General features: G+C 40.7%; 2 protein-coding genes across 4 annotated transcripts; one reads left to right on the forward strand and one right to left on the reverse strand.

Annotated features, from left to right (window-relative positions):
* LOC111236491 (phosphatidylinositol 4-kinase alpha-like) lies at positions 1-26116 on the reverse strand. Of its 3 annotated transcripts, none has more exons than XM_022765237.1 (55): positions 25982-26116; positions 24792-24908; positions 24085-24178; positions 23608-23696; positions 23442-23514; positions 23089-23351; positions 22916-22982; positions 22558-22706; positions 22386-22451; positions 22168-22264; positions 21876-22067; positions 21652-21752; positions 21326-21455; positions 20482-20605; positions 20296-20391; positions 20000-20183; positions 19369-19472; positions 18929-19097; positions 18787-18837; positions 14658-14766; positions 14025-14161; positions 13781-13914; positions 13262-13344; positions 13102-13172; positions 12849-12973; positions 12677-12758; positions 12363-12446; positions 11956-12045; positions 11361-11480; positions 10366-10380; positions 10126-10218; positions 9876-10032; positions 9648-9775; positions 9385-9543; positions 8874-9025; positions 8645-8752; positions 8407-8534; positions 7657-7815; positions 7359-7438; positions 7056-7255; positions 6591-6681; positions 5378-5545; positions 5008-5061; positions 4773-4893; positions 4533-4662; positions 3410-3553; positions 3232-3302; positions 3035-3141; positions 2792-2896; positions 2494-2619; positions 2223-2343; positions 1523-1682; positions 1344-1433; positions 1153-1236; positions 1-1045 (listed from the first exon to the last, which is right to left on the reverse strand). In XM_022765237.1, the coding sequence occupies exons 1-55, from the start codon at positions 26078-26080 to the stop codon at positions 994-996; spliced, it is 6303 nt and encodes a 2100-aa protein (XP_022620958.1). In that variant the 5' UTR covers positions 26081-26116; the 3' UTR covers positions 1-993. The 3 variants fall into 3 exon arrangements, with proteins under 3 accessions (XP_022620958.1, XP_022620956.1, XP_022620959.1); XM_022765235.1 differs by having other exon boundaries at positions 20482-20611; XM_022765238.1 differs by lacking the exon at positions 10366-10380 and having other exon boundaries at positions 20482-20611.
* Positions 15096-18193, forward strand: serpind1 (serpin family D member 1). Its single transcript, XM_022765239.1, has 7 exons — positions 15096-15206; positions 15393-15663; positions 15987-16630; positions 16778-16926; positions 17061-17185; positions 17355-17499; positions 17674-18193. Exons 2-7 carry the CDS (start codon positions 15401-15403, stop codon positions 17863-17865), a joined length of 1518 nt encoding a protein of 505 aa, XP_022620960.1. The 5' UTR covers positions 15096-15206; positions 15393-15400; the 3' UTR covers positions 17866-18193.
* Positions 26117-26563: the final 447 nt, after the last annotated feature.

A 26563-nucleotide genomic window follows, 5' to 3' on the forward strand; every position in this document is an offset into this window, starting at 1 on the left:
TCAAAAGGCATGAAGACAGAAAAGGAGACAGAAAATGAGGCATGGATATAAATATACAAAGAGAGGCAAAATCTTTACAATCAGTAACATTACATAAAGGCTTAAGCTAACCATATGGACATGGGGCACAGCACTTTGAATTACTAAAATAACGGTCACCAAAAGCCACATTGGACACAGGCTACATGGCAGTTAACAATTAACTTCATGCAACTGCCCAACATTCGAGCTGTGCCTTATACCTTCATCCACAAATAATAGAAAAGTTTGATTTATGTGCATTATCTTCCCTCCCCTTTTGGCAATGCTAAATATACAAAACACAGCCCTGGTGTTTCCCAGAACTCGTATGTATCATTTCACCCATGGTGCAAATATGGAAAGCCAAAAATACAGACAGTGTAACCCATGTCTATACAGTCTCACTGTTAAATACAAGACAAGTACCATGCCACAGATCAAATAACTCTGTCTGGTCCAATAAAAAGAGAAGCACAGTAGTACAGTCAAGTACAAGATGACAGAATAGGCCACATTGGTCAGAACTGAAACCGGTCTACTTCAAGTATCCAATTACATTTCAAACCCCATCTAAAATCAACAGCTTTAAGAATCCACATTCACAAATATTATAAATTATTTAAAATTGGCACAAACTCTGATAAAGTATATACTGAACGTGCAGATTACCAAGAGTTTCTGAGAAGTGCACAGAAGTCAGGATGCTAGTGCAATAGAATAATAATTAATAACATTGATTTCAACATAAAATAATAAATAACAGAATAAACTACTAATATAAAGAAAATATGCTATGAGAGGAAACAAGAAGCTAAAGCAAACACAAAGGACAACATCCAACAATCAGCAGAAACAATGAGCAACAATCTTCAATGATGAACATGAACAAAGGCACACACACAATCTCACGCACGCACGCACGCACGCACGCTCCGTACCAGCTAAAATATGCACATGCGTAGGCACAAATGTTTAGTATGGGATCTGATTTTGGTAATACTGGATCATGTCGTAGGTTCTACTCCTGTAAAACAGAGAAGAGCAAGCGAACAAATGTGAATATTTTTTTAAGGAAGCCAATATTAACAAAAATAAAAGAAAGAAAAAGAGGAATATGTCAACTATCCTGACCTGTTGCTGAGGAAGCAGTTCTGGATGACTTTGATGATGAAGGAAGCTGCATCTTTCTCACTCAAACCCGGGTTGAATCGTTGCCTAGATGGGGCGAAAGAGACTATGAGCGACAACAGCAAATCACAGTCAAGCTGCTTATTCACATTCAAATTGGCACACACATGTGAACACATCCACGTCTGACTCACTTGAGCAATTTGATGGTCTGTCCTCTGAAGCAGGGAAGGCCAGTGTCCAGCATGAGGTTAACTAACGAGACCACTCCATCCATGTAGGGCCTGATTCACCGGAGGAACTTATCTTAATGTCACATGTTAGTCATCGTCTGCCTATAGCATTTTTTTTTTTAGCACTTCTACCTACTCACCTGACCGCCAGGTATCCCCTCACACACATCTCCATGAACCACTTGAAGGGCGTCGCCTCCATTTTGCCACCCATGATCATCACCATCTCATCGGTTAGCTTAATGTCCGGCTCCCAGCCGAGGTTCCCACCAGGAGAACTTTCGAACATGAACCCAAAGTCTGTAAACACACAGACACAAGAGCTTAGGATTTTCTTTGAAGCCTCCAGTATCACGTTGCAGCATGAAGATAAAGTCTGGCATTATCATTATCAGAAGCGCTCCTGTTTGTACTCCTTTTCTCCAGTCACTCAAACCGGCCGGCAAAGACTGCAGTCATGAATTTTACGATATAAAGGCTTGGGTTGCAAAGGGTTAGTTAGAAGTCAGAAGTTTTTAAAAGATTTTTAAATGCATTTTCCTCCCTTTCATGCAGCCATTGGTTTAAAATTTTGGCTTAAAACTTTTTTTTCAAGATATAAAGTTCATCATTAAGTTATCTTTAATATTTTATTATCATCATGTTGCAATGCAGTTGTGCAAGCACAGTCTTGAAAACATGTTGATAGGCTTGGTGGAAGATAAGAAAAACAGATACTGAACCGTTTATCTGATTTGGCTTGGACAAAATCAAGACTGGTACAGTCTTAAATTTACACCAGGGCCAAACATACACATCAACTTCAATAAATGCACATGGAAAAATGCACAGAATACACACCAATGTGGATGAGGTGGCCCTGGCTATCCAGCATGATGTTTCCATTGTGTCTGTCTTTTATCTGCAGTAGGAAGAGCAGCAAGCTGTAAGCTGCCATACTGCGGATGAAGTTGTACCGTGCCTAAAGGGGAAGTGTTGGGAGGAATACCAGATCAAACTGTTAGTACATACAAAATGTGAGCACTGAGAAATATGGCATACTTTTACAGGTATAAAGGACTGACTGATAACTGGAAACGTCTGCACAAGGGTTGTGAGATTTGGCATTTACCTTCTGGAATGCTAGTGTGGACTCATCTCCATACTGATTCCGGAAATAGTCGTACATGCCGAAGTCTGTCTGTCGGCCGAGCTGGTCACGAGACTTGCAGTCCGGGATGCACTCGATCACTCCACACTGTGGGGGAACATCAGAAACAGGAAGAATGAGAAGAGGTTTGATTACAAGTGAAAGTTCGATTAAGTTCGATTATCTTCGTGGGACAGTTGGTATGAACATTCAGTAATTCCCGTCAGGAATATAATATAGTAATACAGAGGAAGACAGCAAAAGTTTTATATGAACTTACTCCAGGGGCTGTGGCCACCACCCTGTAAGGGAACACGTAGAGGTCTAGGCCCACCAGCTGGAAAATGTTCTTAAACAGGCTGATGATCTGAAGAGCCAGCATGTCCTGTGAACACAAATGACCAAATGGAAATAAAAAGGAAATTCTAGCTAAAATACTCAAGTTACGTCAAACTAAGGTAGCATTGAATTAATGTGTGATAGCAGTGTGGTAAGTAAAAGGTGAGGCGTGTGAAATGGACACCTGTCTGCAGTCGTCTCCCACTTTAAAGATGGCTGCCTGCCAGCAGATTCTCTTGGCCTCTTCTTCGTTCTTAACTTCCTCTCCAGAATCTGAGCGACACTGCAGACCTGAGAGGAAGATGACAGGATACATCATCTGTCCATGCACAATTTGAGAAGTATAAAATCTACTGTAGGTTCCTTTAATGGTAACTATACCTTCTTTCTCCAGCTCACTGACTCCACACCTCCTAACTTTGAATTTGGCCAGGTAGGGAGCTTTGGCAGCACTAAACAGTTACACGAGGAGACACAAGTGGTTCAGTGAAGCCGTCACGTATCTTTGTAAATTCTGGTAACTGGTAAGAGCATTACAGTTGTTGCTTTTGAGGCTCACCTCTGCATGGGGGTCCCAGACTTGTAGTCTATATCCAAAACGATGGCCTCGGGGTTACTGGGGAGATAACAGCCAGGTTGAACTTTGATCTGTGACATGGCTTCCAGGCAGGCCTTCTTCCTCTCCTCGCCTTTGGGAAAAGGTCTGATGAAGACAAACAAAAACAACTTGAACACATAGTTTCCACACCTCTATGACTGACTTCACTGAGAATAGCATGCATGGGTATCCCACTGAATGACTCCAGACCACAAGTGACAGTCAGGCTCTGCTGTTATTCACAGAGGTAACTCATTGGGGTAGAGACTAATTGAGAGTGGAAGCCAAGGGACAGTAGAAATGTATCCCCTGACATGTTACAATTAGAGCTATAATGAGGGCAGAAGGGAATTTTGTCAGCCTCTAGTGGGCTGACAAAGCACTCAGTACGAGCTGGCAATAATGGGACCTGTCAGAAAACTGCTCATCAGCTGCAGAGTCTACACACATGGCGGACAGGTAGTCAGGGGCAGAGGGAGCACAGCATATAATGTCTTCCGGACCAATGCATAATCAGAGAGACAGTACAGCAACCAATGGCCAAATAAACTAACAACAAACGAACAACAGGGGAAGGAAAGAACATAACATGAAGGCTCAGGGGAAAACTTGCTATCACTTCATAAACACCTTAAAGGCTACCTAGAGAGTAGTGTTTTTCAGTAAGTATGACATCCAAATAACAGAAAAGTTTAACTGTGGTGCTACTTTGAGGCATTTGGCAAAGTTCAGTGTCTTAGCTTTTCTTTCAGTGTAAGCCCCAGTTTATGATTGTATTAGCATCTTAAAAATCAATAAAGATGCTGCAATATGCCGGTTACACAATACAGCTGTTTTTAGACATTTTAGTCTCTTAAGTATCAGTTAGCATCCTCATCACACCTAAACAGTTCTCGCTCTCACATGCACTTCCACAAAACAAAGGTGAAACTAAAGTTGAGTCAGTGCTGACTGATGGAATACTCACTTCAAGCAGGTTTCAAGTCTCTTCAAACTATACATTGAACTAAGCTTGGAAAGTAAGAAATGTGTGGTATCTGCAGTGTGCATGTATAGTACATGTGATTGAAAAGCGTGTTCATACTTGATAATGGCCGAAACGTTGGTGATCTTGTTGAAAAAGTCAAACTCTCGCTGGTAGAAGTCTTTGGCCGGGCCAGACAGCGAGCCAGTGATCTCCTCCACCATCTGTTCCAACAGCTCCCCTATGTCAGCTGCAGGCAGAGAGTTTTTTTCATCAGTTTTGTGCATATTTGTGTGTTCATGTCTGTGCTTGAGGTGTACGTGTGAGCGAGAGTCACACACTGAAATAGAGATATCTTACGATCTTTTTGGTTTCCTTCCTCATCCAGGAATATGTTGGTTTTCATGTTCCAGATGAACTGGTGAGCCAGCAGCTGAGACTTCTGAGCAGCCCACAGGATGTACTCTCTCACATAACCCATCTAAACCAGAGTGTAAGGGGAAGGAAAAGTAGGGGACGTTATAATAATAATATGATAATCATAAGATATACGGGGCTTTAAATGTATATGCTCACTGAGAAAACCTGATCTTACCTTGTCATAACGAAGGGCTTGGACAATTTGAGGAATGTAAAACAAAATGGCATCCTAGAAACAGTGGAAAAAATATTTTACAAGAAAGAAAAAAATAATAATTAGCCATATAAAAAAGCCACTGTATACAAGTGATACACAGTCCCTTATGAATAATGTAAGCACTTCTTGGGCTTATCAGTCAGTTTCATCAGATTTGTCAGTAATGTTTGAGGCACAGTGACTGAATTTGGTTACGAATACACACCATTAAGCATACGCATGTGAAATATAGATGCCTTAACACAGAACTACAATAATCAAATTGTCAAAAGCAAAATCAGTTCTGATGCCGTTTACTACTGTAACTGCAAGTGATATTTGTGCGTACAGGAGGAAAGGAGCGAAGCACTTTGACCCCATACTGAGCTGTGAGGGGGTGAGGAGGGTACATGGAGGAGAAGTAGGACAGGCCAGTAGGAGGATCTGCTGGGGCCCAGCACAGGATATGACTCAGCTCTGGAGAGTCAGCATCAATCGTGTGCCATGTCACCAGGAACTGAATAAAAACAAAAAAAAAAAAGAGAGAGAAAGAAATATGTCAAAAATTGATGAGCTTAGCCAACATGTACATAAGCGCTGAGATAGGTTCTACTCTTTGTGCAGCATGTATCAAATATCAAATCACATCAACAGAAATCTGATTCAACGTCATGACCTCCAGCCTGGTGGTGTGTTAACTAACCTCCAGTGGAAGCTTATTAGTTACTTAAGTGACTGGAATAAACAACTGTGAGATGTCAAGGAGGATTATCTGATAAGTTATGGTGGCCTTTGGGGAAGGCCGTGCTCTGCCTTTCGCTGCTTCCTCTTCAGGCAGGTACAAGGCTCATTAAGAGTTCAGTCAGGTAGAACTAAACGAAAAGGACTAGAGGAAGCTGGAGGGAAAACGATTACTTCATCATTTCTCAAGTGGCAGTGCATGGCTACTTTACAGCAAAACATTAAGGGACAAAAACTTTTTTCTTCTGTTCATTATACCATAGTTACAACTTAACAGAAATGTTAACGGCACTCAATGAAGCCACAGTATTAACCTGCAAGGGCTGAAAAATCCCTGCCTGTTAAGATTAAAGGGTATGACTGAATCTATAGTTATGGCTATAGATGGTTGTGATGGCTCAATATATTGTGTGTTCAAAGGCAAAATGAGGTCCTGAAAGGGTTTTAGACACAAGAGATCTTTACATTACATATAAAAATAAGACAAGGAAAAGTGAGCAGCAACCTGCCATTGTACAGTGACAGCTCTCCAATCTCACACAGCGTGACGATGAAGTATAAGATACACATTTAAAGATATGCTAGCTATTTTCATAAAGCCTACTATATCACACAGGGGATGAGCTGAATGTGGCCAGACAGAATATGAAGAGTTTATTGTGATTGTTGCTATATATTTATATATTTATATTTATGGTGTTTCACAGTATTTTCAATTTTCGTGTCCAGCTGGTTAAACCTCCTCTCAAAACCCACTGACAAAGGGACAGCAGACATAACCACCAGGCTGTTGGTTTGTACTGGCAGGTAGAGGACTTCACCTTGACTGCTTCAGGAACATCACACACAGCAGCTGGATCCATTCGCACCAGACGGGTCACCTCAGAGACAATAGCCTCCGTGTGTTTAAATCTGAAAAACAAATAGAATTGAAAAGGAGCATGCCCAAAGAATAACTTTATCCTTTGTCGTGTCATAAACTTCCATAAAAAAAAGTTACAGGCCTGTAACAAAGTCATAGACTGTGTTTCATTAGTTGATGAATATGTTATGGACACATTAAGTAAAAGGCATTAAGCTGGCCTGATGAGGATATTTTCATTTAGGTAGAAATAGTAGGTGTTCACACACACTAATGGGAGGAAATTATGTCACAAGCACAAACCCCATATTCTCTGTCATCTTTGTGGTGCTCTTATTTGAACATCATTCAATTACTTCTCACAGCAATAGAGGGAAACAATGTGCAGAAAGTTATGGACTTCACTTATTGTTGTTCTGCGTACCTGGCAGGGAGCTGCAGGGCAAGGTAAGGTGCTATGCTCCAGGCCAGGTTGACATTGTCCTTCCACTGTTTCTCCGTCAGACTGATGTATTTGGACCTCCAGTTTGCAATGCTAGTCTCCACCGACTGCTCGGTAGCAATAGCAAGCTCCTGAGTGGATAACGGGTTGTACCATGTTGTCAGCCGCTCAATCTCGCTGGCCTAGAGGGAGACATACAGGAACAACACCAGCACTAGTACAGCAATTCATTCTTCATTACCACATATTGTTGAACATACATAGTTACAGAGAATAGGTAAATACCAGTAAAGCCAGTAGTAGAGTCCTGCGTTTCATGTAGTATTTGTGCAGCTGAGAGCCTCGGTTGCTTTTTTTAGACAGTCCTGAAACAAAACAGGAGTAATATCTACATAAGCAACACATGATGGCAGAGGAAATTTCATTTAATGGCAACCTATAATAATAATATTGATGATAATAATAATATTAATAATAAGAAGCATAAGAGGTTCAGTTTCACTGAGACTGTCTTTGCAGCATATGATGGGTTCCAGCATAGCGAGTTTAACATGCTGTGTGTTTTTTTTTTTTTTTTTTTTACCCGATTTCTTGGATATGGTTGACATCCCAGAGGACAGAGGGTAGGTGTTGATCCATCCCTGAGCCACCTGCTGCCTCTGGCCCACCGCTGCATCAAGGCTGCTCCGGCTATCCGTCACTGCTACTACAGACAGGCTGTTCACAGACATGTCTTGGGGATCTATACAAAGAAAAAGATAAATTTATCCAACAAATCTACCATCCACCTATTGAGAAAATTAAAATGAATAGATCTAGATACCAACTTTACAACTGTGAATGAGTGATAGTGGGAAAATGTGCATCTTTTCTTGACAAAGACGCTCTGACAACATTTTGGGCTCAAGCTATACATTTTGACTTAATTACCAAAGAGTATATTTTGATCCACTCACTAACCTGTAACCATCTGTAACCTTCCATGAAAACAAAAAAGCCCAGGTGGTGTACCCACTACACTGCCCTCATGAGTATAAAATCATTTCCTTGCAAATTTCACTTTCAGCTCAAGTTAACACATTAGTAGTATGACATCACAGATTACAAAGTTGGGTCTCTGCATTGATTCAGATGTCATACTCTAGATTACACATTACTGTTCTATCAATTAAATTAAAAAAAAGCAGCAAAAGAGATGGAAATTCACCTTTTAGAAACTTAAACTAAAGATCAATCAAATCCACACATTAAGTGTGAATTCTTGGGCTGTGTGAAGTTGTTAATTTATTTATTATTACTGAAAGATTAGGTCACTGTTCTCTCACTGCTGTACCTGGAGGAACCAGCTGGTTGGCAGCCAGATATTTCTTGTCAGACTGCAGGCTGGCATAGAACTTGATCATTATACTGATGTCTTCTCTCAGCCTCTTATCTGTCTGAGTGGGAAATTTGGGAGTGACACTACACAAAGACAGAGATGGCAAAGAAGTTAGTGGACAGAAAGACAGCTTTAAATGACACTAACACAGAGTTTCCATTATGCCAACAAACCAGATTGGAATTTTTTCTACCTGAAATAGTCAAAAGCCGTGGAATAGATCTTTTCTCGAAGCACATTTCTGATGGTGGCATTCGTCACAACATCAGCATGCAGAAGAGTCAGACCCAGAGTCAGCAGTCTGAAATGAAGCAAAGTGATGACACAATAGTCTTATCAAGTTTACGATTCAGTATTTCTTACAGCTTATTATTACATTTATAATTAAACTACTTTGCTGTTGTAATATTGAGACACAGTACCGGAATCTGGGTCCAATGGCAGCAACATGTCGGTTCAGGCTGCTCTTGGGTCCTCCGACACTCAGAGACAGAGATCTCTGCAAAATGGTGGTGAAAATCTCCACTTGGTCAGCGCTGCTGTATTTGGCTATCTCAAACCTCTGCACCAGAAACTGGAGGGAGAACAGAGAGGAGGGATAAAGAGGTGAAATTTTCCAATCCTTAGACCCTTTAATTAATTAGTTCAACACCATTTTATGGCTAATACAAACACTATACATCAAAATGATAGAACGCCTCTAAGTGAAAATCAGACAAGCTCAGTGGACTGGTGGAGGCTTGAAGCTGAACAAATGATTCTACAGTCCAGTGGGTTGGTGAACATGTGCATGCTGTACTTTTGTGTATTTTACTGACATAAAGTCATGTGATCTCTGGACACTAAAGTTTAAAACAACTGTAACAGTAACATAACTTGGAAATATAGAGGACAAGAAATTGAAGCAGTAGTTAATGTCTCAGTGTCACGGACCTCTATCCAGAGAAAGTGGGGGATGACGTCGGGTGCACAGGGTGCAGGTTGACTCTCCTCTGAGACAGCCAGAGGGCCGGTCTCTACTATAGCTTCAGAAAACAAACCCATCTTCAGCTCTACTGTCATCTGCCAAGCCCCTGCCATCTCACGCATGAACTAGGCAGATGGGAAAGAGGAGATACGATATACGTCAAACCAAGATACGCATTCATTTAACAAATTGTCCATATGATATTATTAAAAGTGATAAATATACATACTGGCACTTCCACGCCGTTGTGTGCAGCCAGGAGCCACTCCCAGCAGGCGATAGCAGTTTCCATCCCATGTTCTGTAAACATCTTCAGAGGAGACCAACACAGATGATGCAGGAGCTGAGGATCGCAGTCTGAAAGACCAAATATAGAAATGACTGATTTATAACAAAAAAAAAAACAAAACAAAAAAAACATTCGATGTATAAAATGAAATGAGGTAGAGCTGCTGACTTTTGGTAGTTATAAGCAGAGCGGCCATCTTGAACATGGCCTGGGTGAAGGCCTCTGGGTCTTTTCTGTCCAGAGCACGGGTCATCTGATGGATCATCAGCTTGTTGAGGTCTGACTGGCTGTGAGTCGCCTCTGAGAACTGGATCATACCAGCCACCTAGACAGCACATACACAGACCAGTATGAATCAGACTGTATGCAGAAAGTCTCAGCAAGACATATCATCTTAATATCTAGAAGATTGAGACACCTCTCCTGTGTAGCGGTTGCGCAGGTTGAGTGAGGCCATGAAGTTGGAGTAGTCCTTCTTCACACATGCTGGTCTCTCCGTTAGCTGGGTGGTCTAATAAAAAACAGAGTTTAAGGGCCACTTAGGGCCACCCAGTCACAAGGTAGGAAAGTAAGATACGCAGCTGTACTGTAACACTTCTGGATAAACTGGAAGGTATCATGCCTGAGCCCTGTCTCTGTATTTAGTATTCAGACCAACCTGAGGGAAAGCAGCCTATGGTTGGCCACATGGTGGAGGACAGCACCAGCATAACCAGTTAGCCAAATGGGCAACCAGCCAACCAACCCACCCGTCCATTGCAGGTAAGTAACCAGGTAACCAGCAAATCCGTAAACCAGCCAAGCAACCAGGTAGGTAGTTCGGTGCAGTTTAATAAAGACAAAATACAACAAATGAAGCAAATGAAAAGACAGATACGTATAGCAGAATGCAAGCCGCAGAACACATAAGAAATGCATAGCAAGCAAAATAATGTCACACAGACTAGTAAGCATGCGCACATGGACGTACAGTACTGTAAACAACTAGACAAAAAGACTCCCAGTGTTTACAGTGCTACAGAGTGCATACAGAATAAAACATAATAAAACACATGTGCACAAAGGATACAAGACACCTCTGATCAGTGCTAACAAAACCACAAAGGCCTTGACAAAGCAGCTAAACAGCACATTCGTTATGTTAAAAAGCCATTAATGTTGGACAAATGTTAATAAGCATGAAATCAACAAGACTGTGAGGCCATGGGTAGGTAAATGAGCTACTTTTAAAGTTTGCTTTATGTTCTCCAAGTACAGTTTGTTAAAAAAAAAAAAAAAGTGCTACGTGCTTCTTGATACACAAAGTGACAAGGTGTCACATCCTGAGGCATCCGCACTGCTCTAAAAAAATGTGTAACTTCTCTCACAATAGAAAAGCAAACACATTTATGGTAGGACTGTAAAACCATACTGTGCCTGTATTGTGGCTTTTAATGATGTGCAATGTTGCTAACAGATTGATATTTTTTCTGCATTCTTTAAATATGCTTAAATTGTGACTGGTTTTAAGACACACACCTTAATTTGGTACATGTAATTTCGTGCGTTTTTAATCTGTGGTAAATCTGCGATTCACGAGACAGTAAAAGTGGTGATCAGAAAAGGTTTATGTGCGAACATGTATGGATGCCTGCATGTGTGTTTGTGACTCACGCCTAGTGTAGTACTCTGTCTGTTGTAGCCTGCAAAGTGCAGTATGCTCTCTGTGGCCATGGCGAGGCCAGTGTGCTGGGACAGTCCCGACACCCAGTTCTGATGCTTGTTCAGGTATTCCTGCATTGTACATAACATTCAGGCAAGAAGAGACAGAAAAAGAGAAAGTGGGAAAAGGAAAAGAAATAGTTGAACAACAAAGATGACAAATATTGTCTATAAGGTCAAAATACACAATGATTTCCCTTCAAAACACTAAATCAAACAGTTTATACTTAACTAATTAGGGATCTTAGATCACCAATTCTTAGTACAAAACTATTATATCATTACAATAAACCTCAGCCATAATATAAGGGTATTGTGGCTGAGGTAGTGTTGCTAAAACTAGAAGCACAACCAACGTCAAGTAAATGTTTAAAACTTAAATATCTCAACTTTCAGAAAGACACTTTTCTTAAATATACTTTTGCTACAACCTAATTTTGTTAGATTTTTTTTTTTAACTATAAAGACATTGTAGCTCCAATCAAATTTACTGCTTTGATTAAATCTGTGTCAGTCCTCACTTAAACATAAAGGTAAAGAAACTGACCTGTAGGTGGGACTTTGTGACTGAAGGGGCCCATTTCATCGCTTCTTTCAGGATCTCACCACAGCGAGCAGCAAAGTCCTTTACTATACTCTAAGAGGAGATAAGGAAGTAAGGATACAACACCACTAAATGATGACAGGAGTGCTGGTGGACCTTAAATTTCAATGAAATCCTTGTGCAAAATGCTAGATTCTTAGTGATTTCTAGTATAAATAACATAATATGAAAACAACATCAAATATAGCAGTATATATAAGTTTCATTTAAAACCTACAGTTTTATTTAGTTGACAAATTAGTTCCACTACCCAAAACAATTCAGACAACAAAGAGATCACTACAATGTTTACAACCAATACTGTGCTGCCCTCTAGTGGTCACACACGTGTAACAACAATCCAAACCCACCTCTCTGGCTTCATATGTGTCAGGAACAGTGATCCTGTAGGGGGTGTCTGGAATGTCATAGTATGGCTGATCCTTGTGAATGTCCTGTATAAAAAAAAGTGAGAAATTTATTGCAACTGAAGCTTCTAGTTTGCACCTATTTCAACATTTCTCTGGGGTTTGATTAAAACTCTGAAGATTTTGACTAAAAGCTGCACCAGATGAGAATATTCCACATCATTTCATTTGCCACCTTTAGATGTTCTTGTTCGTTATAGGGATTTAAACCAACAACCTGGCACTGCGCACTGGCTCTCCCTCTCTCTGATACTTACAGCACTTAAAGACAGAGAGAGTGTCTGCAAAATATCCAACATGGTCTTCAACACGCGACCACTCCAAAGCAGATGGGGGAATCTGGTTGAAGTAGAGGGATGTAAAAGATACATCTGTAAAGTGATTTTAAAAACTGCAAGCAGACAAAGTAGCTGAATGATTACTACTCACGTCTCAGCCAAACCAGAGAGGTATTTGTCTGCCACTCTGCGGATCCTCTTGTGTGTGTGGTTAAAGTTGATCAACAGGAATTGGGCATGTCGCTCTAATTCCTCCTCATGCTCTTTGGTCTTTGGCTACAAACATAAGAAATACACACTGATTTTTACTCAGAGCAGAACAAAATCTGTGACCAGTAAAATGTCCAGACCTTTAGATATTCCTCACTATTATTCAAAATATCAAGAGAAAGTATGATACCTACCTTCTCAGCCATCATCTGGAGGAAGACATCAAATACTTTATCACCAACACAAATAATGCACTGCATCATGCCTGTGTAGATAAAAAAGGGAATTTAAGAAAATGAATTATACAGCTTGAAGGAAAAGATAGCTAGAGGTGTGCAGGCATAAAGCCCTCACCAGATTTGTCTTTCTGGATGGCTTTGTCTTCAAAGTATCGAAACATGACCTGGAACCTGTCAGGATCATTGGATCGCAGCATCCTGGAAGCGTGCAAAAGGAAAGAGAGATATTACAAAGTTGCACAATCAGACCTCCCTTTATTAAAGGATAGGTTTAGATTTTTACAAGTCTATCTTAAAACAATAGTCAGGCCTGTGTACATACTTTGCCCAATCCCTTCTTAAAACAATTTCAATGTAAGTGAAGGGGGACAAAAATCTACAGTCCTTGTCCTGTCCAAAAACACAGTCCAAACTCTCAATATGAGTCCAATATGAGGCTTCAACAGTCTGAGTTAGTATCTTCCAAATTTACAACCTTCTTAGTACAAAATTTCCACTTTGTGGTACTGTCGCTCTGCAAAGAAGACTCAGACGGGCACCTGACAATTGTTTTAAGACAGACTTGAAAAACTGTCAACCTATCCTTTAAGGAATAATGCCAGTGGTGATAAAAGATGAGTAAATATAACATTACCTCATGTATTCTAATCTGTAGACTGAGAGCAGGTACGTGGACATTGCAAAGTCTAGCTTGTTAATGAGGGCGGATCCTTCAGGAGGTGGGTCGAGGAGATTGCTGATGGTTGCCCGCAGCTCGCTCAACTCAGCCTAAAAGACAGAAATTGAGGATCTAAATATTAGTTCTGGCTTTGCTGTTGTAAGAAGAGTTTTCACGACATTAATGCAAAAAAAGATATCTATATTTTTGAACACTGTACCGGTGTCACTGTGTCATTTTTTAGAGCTGAGTTATATTGCAGCTCGGAGCGAAGAGGTTCTCCACTGGGGAAGGTGAGGAGAGGAGACTTGGTAGCAATCTCACACACGCCTTCATACCACTCCTCTGGCCAAAGCCCTGAAAGGACAAAATATATATAGAAATGCGGAATGCCACTCAAATGCAATTACTGACACTTATTTGGTTATATTTGGGTTAATACTGATGACAGAAAAAGCCAAACATCTCTTTTTTGCCACATAGATGAAATCATAAATCTTATTAATCAATCTCAATCTGATTAATAAAATCAATCTCTTAATTAAAAGGTACATTCATCAGATTATAACAAAACCTTTTTGTAACCACCTGAGAAAATAGGATCTATGACCTATGAATTAAAGCAATGGGCAGCTTGATGTTTTGAAACCCCTCACACAGGTCACAGCTTGAGTTTCAGAACATCAGCATTGAGAATGAAGAAATCTTGTGATTTGGTGAAGTTACTAACCACTAAACCAAAATCAGGGGGTGTACCTAAATATCAGCTCCTACTCATTTTAAGAGATGTAATGCAGTGCATGACTTCATACTTAATATGCAGTGTACTGAAAACAGTTCATTCCTGGCTCACCTGATCCCTCTACAGCAAAACCCATGACCACAGAGTACAACCAGAAGTCCCTGAACAGCTTCTGGAGGCGGGGCTTGGCCTCTTTGATTGGCGGAAGTCGCCTGGTCAACTGTGAGTTTACAAAAAGGGGCACAGGAAAAGGGTGAGAAAAGTTTTTCAAGATTTATGCTGCATTATACAAATTACAATCACATTGAGTTCAAATGATTCTAAAGGTAAAATGGAAATTCTTTCAAACACAAAGCGAAAATCTTCTTGGACGTTCAGCACACTAACAAAATAAAGGCATACAAATAACATAAACCATCAACTGCAAAACATATCTTACCAGACTACTAGCTCTTTAACAGTTAATCAATATTAAATATTCTTAAGAGCTGAATTGTGAAGAGTTAAAGATTTTAGTCAGTCACAGCACTTTCTGGTCTGTTTGATCTGGTCTATTTGTTCAGGAGGAGCCCACATCAAAGTTCAGTTTTGTATTCAATTCTTTGCTCTTCGTCCTACAAACAGAAGCTGTACAGCACTTTCCACCAGCACACACTAACGGTAAGACATTTTACAGACTACGACTGATTTTTAAGGGAAATTCACGTAAAATATTTTTGCCTTTTTAGTAAGTGAAGACATAATTTAATTCCTACAGATTTATTAAAACATACTTTAATCAAATTCACAAATTATTGGTCAGACCAATAACTAAGCCACACTAAATGTCCATTCCCTCTGCCTCAGTCTTCAGGATGTGGGTCATCACCATCTTCTTTGTGGCCTCACTGCTGGTCAGTCCATCCTGGGCTGGAATCAAAGACCTCGGCTCTCACTTCACTGACCCTCAACCGGACCCCAGAAGATTTGAGCCAGACGGGACAGTGGATATAGAAGCCATCCCGTTGGATTTCCACAAGGAAAACACTGTCACTAATGACTTAGTTTTTGATGGTTTTGAGGATGAAGATTATATTGATTTTGACAAGATCCTGGCTGCAGGCAGCGATGATTACATGTAAGTTTGAATGGTTTTTACATGTGGTAGGTTACATCAGAAATGTAATGTTCTGTAACTTCAGATGTAAAGTAATGAAGTAAAACATAATTTCATATGGAAGACCTAAGAAAGACATTTTTACATTTATACCTTGGATTGGTATTATATATATCTATATATATATATATATATAGATATATATATAGAACAAATGTACACACCTAAAAATAGTTACTTATGATGCAGCTATTGTGTGAAGTGTTTAAATACTAAATAGCAAAAAAAATTTAGAGTGATTCAACTTTTGAATGGTTGGGTGATGACTTTATGATGTTTTTCAGTGAAGGGGATGAGATAGATGAGATCGCCACGCCAGCCCCAGACATCGACATCTTTGCCGAACCCTCCGACCCAAAGATTCGTCGTGCCAGACTCCTCCGGCTGTTCCATGGCCGGTCTCGCCTTCAACGCCTCAACATCGTCAATGCCCATTTTGGTTTCAATCTCTATCGAAGTCTTCGTAACGGCGTCAACCAGACTGACAACATCCTGCTAGCACCTGCTGGGATCTCCATCGCCATGGGGATGATGTCTTTAGGGGCAGGAGCGGGAACCCATGACCAGATCTACAAAGCTCTGGGATTCGCCGAGTTTGTCAATGCTAGCCACCACTATGACAACACAACAGTGCACAAGCTCTTCAGGAAGCTGACACACAGGCTCTTCAGGAGGAACTTTGGTTACACGCTCCGCTCTGTAAACGATGTCTACATGAAGAAGGACGTCTCAGTGAAAGATAGTTTCCGCACAGAGACAAAGGCTTATTATTTTGCTGAGCCGCAGTCAGTGGACTTCAGGGACCCTGCCTTTCTGAACAAGGCTAACCGTCGCATACAAAAGCTGACCAAAGGGCTGATCAGGGAACCACTAAAGAGCGTGGACCCAAATATGGTGCTGATGCTGCTCAACTACCTGTACTTCAAAGGTGGGTGAAAATAAAGACAAATGTTCATTCACAATTCAATGTTGCAGGACTCTGAGGACAGTAAGACTGCAGCACATCTGCCTGCTTTGGTTATCAGACTCACAAAGTACTCATATCACTCTTTGACCTTGTTTGTTTGATAAACAGGTACATGGGAACAGAAATTTCCCAAAGAAATGACTCACTATCGCAACTTCAGAGTAAACGAAAAGACAAATGTGCGTGTGCCAATGATGAGCAACAAGGGGAACTATCTGGCTGCTGCTGACCATGAACTTGAGTGCGACATCCTTCAGGTGGGTGGCCTCGGACTGGTTTGAAATTTTAACTTGGCGTCTGAAGAGTGGCAGGATTTTTCAACAAAAATTTCCTGACAAACGCGTAAAAACAAGTCAAGTGAGCCACATAATAATGATTGAATTATTTTCAGCTCCCATACACAGGAAACATCAGCATGCTCATCGCCTTGCCGAGGAAGATCACTGGTATGAGGGCCTTAGAGCAGGATCTCTCCCCCACCGTTGTCAACAAGTGGCTCAAAAACATGACAAACAGGTCTGCAGCGTTCTTTCTGTAAAACAATATGTACTGTAAATAATAATAATAACATACAATAAACTTTTTCAACAGGAACTCTTTTACAGTTAATGGCTTGGGTGAAAATGCTTGATTTAAGAGCTATAGAGCTAGAGCAATGAGGAAACTTTTCTATGACTCCCTTCAGGACTCGGGAGATTGTGTTACCTCGGTTTAAACTGGAGCAGAACTACGACCTGATTGAAAATTTGAAGGAGATGGGCCTCACTGACTTGTTCCAGGAGAGTGGAGATTTCTCTGGAATGACCTCTGAAAAGGTTGCCATGAACTGGGTGAGTAAGACTAAATCAGTGATGCTTTTAGTAAGAAATAACCAACTGAGCCTAAAATCAAACATCAAAACAAAATGAAGGTCTCTGCGTTATTCAGTCACCTGGGCACCTTCTCAACTGCAAACAATAATCCATACTAACTATTTCAAAACACCTTGTGATTTCCCTCTGCAGCTGAAGCACCAAGGAACCATCACTGTGAATGAAGAGGGGACAGAAGCTGCAGCACTGACCCAGGTGGGCTTCATGCCCCTCTCCTCTCAGATCCGCTTCACTGTGGATCATCCCTTCCTCTTCCTGATCTACGAGCACCGCACAGACTGCCTTGTGTTCATGGGCCGGGTGGTTGATCCCTCACAGAGCTAAAACTGGAACAAACAGCTAAACTTTTCACTACAAATTCCACCTTTGGTCAGAAAACTAAAAATGCTAGTGAACCTCAGAAATATTACCGATTTTAATAGCTGAGGTGTTGTTTTTTTAATAGTCAATTGGTACAATATGTAAAACGTAACGAGTACTGAGTCTTTATATGTCTCTGTCTGAACATTTAAACTTCTCCTTCATATTGCTCAAGTGCTGAGTTTGTCTGAGTGATTCAATGAAACCTTGTTATCTGTCTGTTAATGTTTTATCTTTTGCAATGAGGATAGTGGATGAGTGTGCTCAAAAACATGACATTACATAACCTTCATGCTTTTGTGTATTAATTGCAGAAAGACCAAAGATGAATAATACACGACAGGGGATAATAAAATAATGCATAACACTTCTGTACAATAGAGAAGAATTTCTGTAAATAAAACCTACACTGGTTACATTACATTATTCTTTTTTAAGAAGAAATAACATATAAAAAGGTATAAAAAAAAATTATACCTTATTTAATTGCCAAGTTTTTACATAAACCTGCTTAAAACTATTACTATCTCAGTACAATGAAAAAATACTACTAATTGGTGCTCAATTTTTGTCGGACTATGAATACTATTCAATATACACAGTTTATATTCTACCATACTATTACTATGTTGGCTTTAAATTGATCTCGTAAAAAAAAAATCAGCAGTGAACTGGTGACAGATATTTGTACTGCAGCTGAAAGGGTAAATATTTGTTCACAGAGTTAAAAGCTAACTAACATCTGTAACAAGTCATCAACTCAGCTCATGCAGATCTTTTAACTGCGCTGTATGTGGGTATTTTAACACGAAGTCTTGCCGAAAATGACTTGGAACTGTCTCTAAAGGGGCAACGGTTTGCACACACATCACATTCAGTACTCACCACGGCAATCACTGGTATAAGGACTCCAAGATTTCCAGCACTACTCGATGCCTGCGGGAGATAAAGAGCCATTACCAATTTATCAGCATGGCTGTTATCAGTTTCCTGTTGTGTTTAATTGTTTGTGCATGTAAGCACGTACCTTCAGGGCTGGCCCTTTGTCTGAGGCCCTCTCGCTGGCTCTCTTTCCTTCTAGGCCTAGTTGGACAAACAGTTCTAAAAGGTTCACCATCAGTTCATCCACCAGCTGCTCCCCCTGCAGGTTGGCTGCGATGTTGGCCAGAGCGTTTATCACTGCCAGAGAACAGTGCCTTGGAAGAGAAAGATAAACAGTTATACTCTGTGTAGACATAAATGTACACAAGACCAACAAGAAGTATTTACTGCAGATGTTTACACACCAATGTAACACAAACCCGCAGAATGCACATTAGTACCATAGTCTACTACCGCTGACCACCTGATAAGAGTGAGCAAAGAGCAGCAATTATTAACAATCTCCCAACTACGTTTTCTCTTTTTCAGCCATTACATCCCCTGGTGCAACTGTTAACTCTGACCAGGGTGAGAGCGGATGCCGACCTGTAGCCGTGATCTCTGTAGTCTTTAGTAGCTGAGTAGACCACCGAACTGGCCTTCACGCTGATCTGCTGGAACAGGTTCCACACCTCCTGATAGATGTATTGCTACAGGACAAACAGGCAGGAAGTAACAGGGAGCAAGAAAGTGCAGGTGCAAACAGGTTAAACTCAAGATAAAATGTCCTTTTTTGTAAGCCAATCCCATTATTAGAGATAAAATTAGCAAATATGCGAGATCTGTATCGGGACTGAGCAAGGTATTTTGTAAGTGATCTGTATCTGCTACATAAGGGCAGATCCATTTCCAGTCTTTGTTAATTGTAGCCTATCACACTCTGGCTATCAAAAGCACCCTATTGTGTGTCAACTGCAATACTGGAACCTATTCTTAATGCAGTGTACTAAGCAAGTTAACAACAGCCAACAGGTTTAAGGTAATTACAGCATGTCAGCTCCTCTGGGTTAAGAAAAAGGGTTAGTTTGCTTCTATTTATAGAACAGTAATTACTAGTTTACACTTCTGAATAACCCCAGTTATTTACTTCCCCTATATCCCTTTTCAACCATCGATACAAAGAATAATAGAAGCAAGATACTCTAAATCTGTGCCATCATAGTGACTTTGTACTTACATTTCCTGTAATCACCATGCAGCCAAGCTGGTCGATGATGAGAACATCCAGCTGTGATTGAGGCTGGCAGAACTTTTGTTGAAGGATTTGCAGGATGTGCTCCATGACTTTAGGAGTGTCTCTCAGAGCCACCGCAATGTGGCCCAGTGCTCGAATGGTGTGATCTGGGATTAGATGGGCATCCCTGACAGAATGATATGATGTATTTTTAGAGTAGCTGCTCATCAGTTTCAAGGACCTGAAAATATTCTGGGTGACTACAAAGCACATAGTTTCTGACTAGAAACGCTGCTTACTTGTCATTCTCTTGTGAAATGTAAAGACGGTTGGACAGACTGGCCAGAAAGGCCTCCACTATCACATGATCCATAGTCAGACCAGCTTTTAGGCATCTGAGAGAGGAAGCACACAAAGATGAAAAATACATAAAAATACATTTAAAAAATCTCTAATCACTGCTGTGCCAGGTGTTTGTGTCTGACCTGCAGATGTTGTCAATGGAGATGTCTCTGAGCTGCTCGTACATGGACGGCTGGTCTTTCCTGTTTGACAGGATGCTGAAGGTGGACTGAGAATGCTCATTGGTCACGTTTATCCTAATTTCACCTGTGCCTTAAAAAAAAAGAGTGATAACAGCACAGAGATAGAAACATCAGCACAAAAGGAATTCAAGACAAGCCTTTTTAAAATCTATTAAAACTTTTACTTAATATGATCCTCCACAGAAAAGAAAAGGGAAGAGTGTGGTGCCAAATCTAAACAGCTCGTTATCTTTTATAATTTAACAGATTAGCATCTGATCTATAAAAAGACAATACACTGCAGAACGGAAACATTAGTAACCTGAATTGCATTTCCAGTTGTCTGTATCTGCAGCTGCTCATCAATGAACACTGTGTTAAGATCAATGATAGATGAGAGCTGGATGTGACAATGACAATGTTATTGATGCATCATCAGCCACAGCACTCTTGTCCCATTTACTGCTGGCTCTGACCATTTATTCTGTACTTGGGATAACAACTTTCCTGCAGGACGTGTTGTAAATTAATTCTAATCTTTAGGAAAATGTTTTGTTTTTATATAAGTGGGGATATATTAGTTCCGATTGGTTAAATATTAAATCCATTCTATGGCCAGTTTCAGACTAACTCTGCTTAGTTCCACTCTGCTTTCAAGCAGTAGTTGCATGTTTTCTTCAACTGAATTATAGGAACAGGTGCTGCCATCATGCTGTATTTTAGAACAAAATCCCATATGCTCATAAGTATGGGAGTGTTGAATGTCAGTCCTGGGGTGAATTTGAAGTTACCAGTATATCTGTACCTGTGCTGTACTGGCTGTGATACTTGTAGAGTTTTATAAGAACAGGGGAAGGAACCACCAGGAAATCCCTGAGGGAGGTTGTGGCAGAGTGAGCAACTACTGGAAACCTCTCACACAGACGGCCCAGGCCCTAAGACAGAGGAGAAGACAATTAGAGAAAAGGAAAATGAATACCCATTAAATCATCAAAAATACTTGCAACATAGGTTTTTATCAGCTTCAAAACTAAGACATCTAACCTACTCTCACCCCATGATCTAGTACTTTGTCTAACATTTCACTTCTCTTTCATATCTCAGTACTCTTTCTATCTTTTAGTATTATACCTGTAGGCAACAGATGAGCAGGGGCATATGAGCAATGATGACTTTACTAGAGGTTTTCGACTGCAGCTTCTCTGACAGTTTGGTGCACAAATTCTCTGCACCTGGGAAAAGACACCAGGAAGGAAAAGTGAAACAACCAGGACAAAGAAACACACCCAGTATCCCTCTGATTACGACATCTGAAAACACTGCTCTGCCCTCCCTCTACGGTAACAATTGATTACCTTGCTCATCTTTGACGGCCCACACCATGAGATCCACACATGCGGCGTTGGCTTGGCAACGAAGCTTGAGGGGGCTCTGTTCCCCCGTCAACCCCGCCGTGTCATGAAGTACCCGCTGCAGCTCTGATTGGCTGCTGCTAAATTGCTCCAGCACAAAGTCGTGCACTTCCCGTACAAAGGCCGGCTGCAAGGCTTAGAAACATGACCAGAGTATGAAATTAATTAAATAATTAAACCAATTTAAAAAAAGCAGCTTTAATACATAATAAATAAGCAATTTATGATGCTTTACCTTTCATGTAGTATAGTGTGTCCCGCAGCATTTTGAACACACACACATAGAGAGGGTCACTGAAGGTTTTGTAGTAGATGTTGACTCCAGGATTAGACTTAACAACAAACAAAAGAGACAGTGACAGAGAAGATTACGTTATCGATAATGGCATAAATTAAACTTTGACTTTACCTGTTAAGTTTTTTGTACAGGCAGTGATTATAGAGTATAGTTACCTCTATAACTTCTGTCATAGTGGCGTTCAGAGTTTTCAAAAAAGAGTCGGAAACAAACGTCTTCACCTGTAAATTGACAATACACACATGGCTGAAAAAAATGCAAAATACATACATAGGATGAGAGACAACGTAGGTAGTATTTCAGAAGATAGGCAGCGGGCTGCTATACCATGCTAAGGAGCTGCCGGAGCAGATCAATAGGCACCTCCACCTCGTTTTCTCCTGCCCCCATGAAGAGAGGAGACATTGAAAAACTGGAGCTGACTGTGGAGAAATAGTGGTCAGGGTCTACTGTACTGCTGTCTGGGAGGTAGGCACCTGAAATGAAAGAGACGGGATGACATAAGAAACATGAGACAAGTTAGACCACATATGACTGGTTCCTTCAGGGTGCCATGGGTAGTATTAAATGGCTTAAAATAGAAATAATGGCTAATAAAAAAAAAAGCAAGTAGCTACAGCTGACAATGATAGGATACAAAGAGATGAGAGATTTACATTGGCACCTTGTGCTTCTTGAGTTTTACCTTCAAAGTAATGCGGGCCAGGGGTTGTAGGAGAGCAGGGTGAGTGGCCTCCTGGGTCTGTACACACCTGTGAGACAGCACATTACAGAACATTTCTGTAAGTCACCTCTAATTGTCCTGAACACACTAAACGTGTCTTGAATCCAACCTGCTCTGTAACAACATATGCACACCTGTGCAGAGGAATCCAGGTTGGTCCCCGTGCGCCTGCGCAGAGTGTCACTCTGGCACGCCGTGAGCAGCGAGGATGGAAGGATAGAGCGAAAGTCATTGAAGGATCTGCGCCGCACTCCCTCCGTTTCTTCTGTGACACAGCGAGCCTGGGGTGAATCTTTGGGGAACAACTTGGACAACAGGGCTTCATCTGTGTTGCTGTAGCGGCCAAATGCTCGAGTCATGCCGAGCAGGCTGGGGACAATGTATCTGCACAGGTAGACTAGAGATGAGAGAGCATTTATGAAGGTTTTTCATTATGACGGATTGATGTTAGGGACTTTGTTACCTTTGTGGGTGTGTGTGTGCATACCTTTGTCATGATTATCGGGTGTTTGGCACATGTCCTGCAATGCCTGCATGACCTCCATTATAGTGTTCAAGATCTGGAGGGGGAACAGCAGAAATAATAACTTAGCACTTAACTCACATGTACCCGAACCTAAGAAGCATTTATTATCACCGCTTTTTAAGCTGACCTCTTGTCGGGAGTCTGGGTCCCTCTGAGCCACATCTGCCAAAAGAGTCACTAGACAGAAGCTGAAGTTTTCTGCAACTGGGAGAAATTCTGAAGAGCAGAAAATGACAAAAACATTAATACGTACAGTTAAATGCCAAATACTTGTAAGTGTGCAGCAAGAAATTGAGAAACAAACAGATTCATCAAAAACTTTAAATGCAAACAAACAGTAAATACTATACAAATGACTAGTGGAATTAACTAACATTGACTAGTGGAATGAACAATCTCTAATTCACAGTATGTTGTTCCACTGTCAGATCTGGCCAATATAACTTTGCTCTTAACAAGTGAGGAAATACTGTCGAATGGGAATTTAAAGATGGATGGAAAATGAATAAGAATAACTATAAATATTACTTTGTGCACTGGTCAAGTGAGTAAATAGAGGCTATTGTAAAACAAAAAGGCCCAACTATAAGAGGATTGTTCTTACCCTTTCCTTTCTTTCCCGAGCTCTCTTCGATCCATTGGACCCGTGGTAGGCCTCTCAATAGGCTCAGCAAGTAGGAAACAAGTATGTCTTTGTGCTGCCAGAGTAAAGCAAATAATTACACACCACAAATAACAGTGGTCACTGGCAAAGAACAGCACTTTTGTTTGACTAACAAGCAGTGATAAAATCAAAAATATGGAGGTATTATTAGTTCCAAAACAGCCAAATTCAGGTCCAAGAAAATATATCAAACATTACTTTAACACTGAAAAGTGAAGCTACCATCTCAACATAATCAGATGACAGGGAAACTTTTCACACTGTGTCTCGGTGTGATGAGGTTAAAGGCTTACATGGCCAGCTGCATGCCTAATCGACATCTTAATCAGATTATGGGAGAAGAAAGAATAAGATTATCATGGTGAAGCGGAGTCCTGAGAGAGGCTGGTGACAAAAGTGGACTTATAGTGCTAATATATTAATACAAATAATTTATAAATATATAATCCAACAGCATCCCTAGATAATAAACTCTGAGTAAACTATACTGTAAACTGAATAATGTGAATAATGTTTGGAAATTAAATCTAACATTATCCATTAACTTCTCAGACAGCCTAAAGCTCTAATGTTTAACCTGATGATAAAATGCAGCCATTACAATGAAAAAGGCTCAACACCTTGGCTTTTAATCGACCACCACCCACCTGTAAGCCAGATTCCACCAGAAACACAGCCAGTGCAATAACAGCATCTCTGCGACGCACATCTAGAGTGAACACACCGCGGACTTCCAGTGGACACATACATTGTAACTTCTGGACCTGAAAGAGCACAAAAAGATCATTTCTAAAACATATTTGTATACATTTTTAAAAACTTTGACAAAAAATCATTACAGATTACAGATCGGTCCAGGCTAATGAGAAGCCCACTGCAGCTGTGTGTACTTAGTTACACCAATAGAAAAAAAAACAAATTTAAAAAAAAAGATGAGATTTTTTTGAATGATTGCATGCTCCAATACTCAGTTTTGATCTTTGCTAGAGTCCTACTTGGAATATGAGGAAACTAGTTTGTGGATTTGCATGTGCATTACACTTATGCACACTGAGCTCAGGTAACATACTGTATATACATTTCATTTCTGTATTTACGTTTCCCTGATGGGTATCAATAAAGTTTACTGTATGTTGCTATCAAGATGGGGACCATACATTATCATGTTGCTGCGCTCTATAGTAATGGTATCATGGCAAAGGTTTTTCTGATATTTGATATAGTGCTAGCCAGTCACCTCGCTATAGCTAAAAAAAACACAATAAAACATAACCTACACTGGGCGATCCATAAAATAGCAATACCCTGTCTTGATGACTGCCTCCACATGTTCATAGATATTTGTGTTTGTTTCTTCCCATTTTAAATATGACATGTTTAAAAACTCTTCCTATATTGTTCCACATAACCTGTTTAATTAACACCTGATAATCCTTGCAACAGGTCAGAAACTGCCATATTGAACAGAGCATGTTGTAAACCCTCCATCTCTCTCGCTCTTCACTTTGTAAACCTGTTTGACTGCAGTGCTGATCAAGCCTGACCACTATGCTTGTCTAATGCACCACACAAGCAGCGACGCCACTTTCTCCTGCGTTGCTCTCTTCCTCTACTCCCGAGAAAAACACTGTCAAGAAGACCCAGCTCCAGTGACTCATAGCCACCCAGGTACACACACCTCTCAAATGTTACCTCGTCTGTCATGTCAGTAATTAAAATAAGCCGGCGCTTGTGCGGAAGCGGAGCTACACCCCGAACAAACGATAACTGTTGCTTCATGTTAGCTAATTAACACAAATGTGCCTTTTGGATCTCACTCGTTTTTCTCCTTCCTCACCTTTTCGACCGGCGCGGGACGGTGGGCGGCTAAAGAGCGGGCCAGCGACAGGACTGTGTTGAAATAAAAACCCCTCGTACCACCTCCCATTACAGACATGTTTACCCCGACATCAAACGAGCTAAATTCAGCGGAGAGGAAACAGCCGAGCAGCTGGCGCTGGCACAGCCGCAGTACGGCAACACAGCAGGGACAAACATGACGAGCGCTGGCAGTGACATTAGTGGCTCTGTGTTTGACCACACAAACACTGTTACAGCGACAGTCACTGTTAAACAAGACACTGTGATCTAGTGCTGTGTTTAAGTTATTTTGTCCAAAGTTCCCTAAACAAACATGAGCAATGAACAAAGCCAGAGGTTGAGACAGTATTTATTCACCACATTGTTGTCTGTATAATTTTTCCACCAAATTATGTTAATCAAGATAGAGAAAATACTTTTTCATTTGTTTTTCTGTTGCTTTAACTCTTATTTTGGATATGCAAAGTTTTATGAAGAGCAAAACGGGAACTAAAGTGCAGATTGATTTGTATTTGATATGATATTGTATCTTGTGTTCGGTGGGAAGGAAGTGACACAT

The sequence above is a fragment of the Seriola dumerili genome, unplaced genomic scaffold, assembly GCF_002260705.1.
Source record: "Seriola dumerili isolate Sdu_G_001 unplaced genomic scaffold, Sdu_1.0 BDQW01000668.1, whole genome shotgun sequence".
NCBI classification, from domain to species: domain Eukaryota; kingdom Metazoa; phylum Chordata; class Actinopteri; order Carangiformes; family Carangidae; genus Seriola; species Seriola dumerili.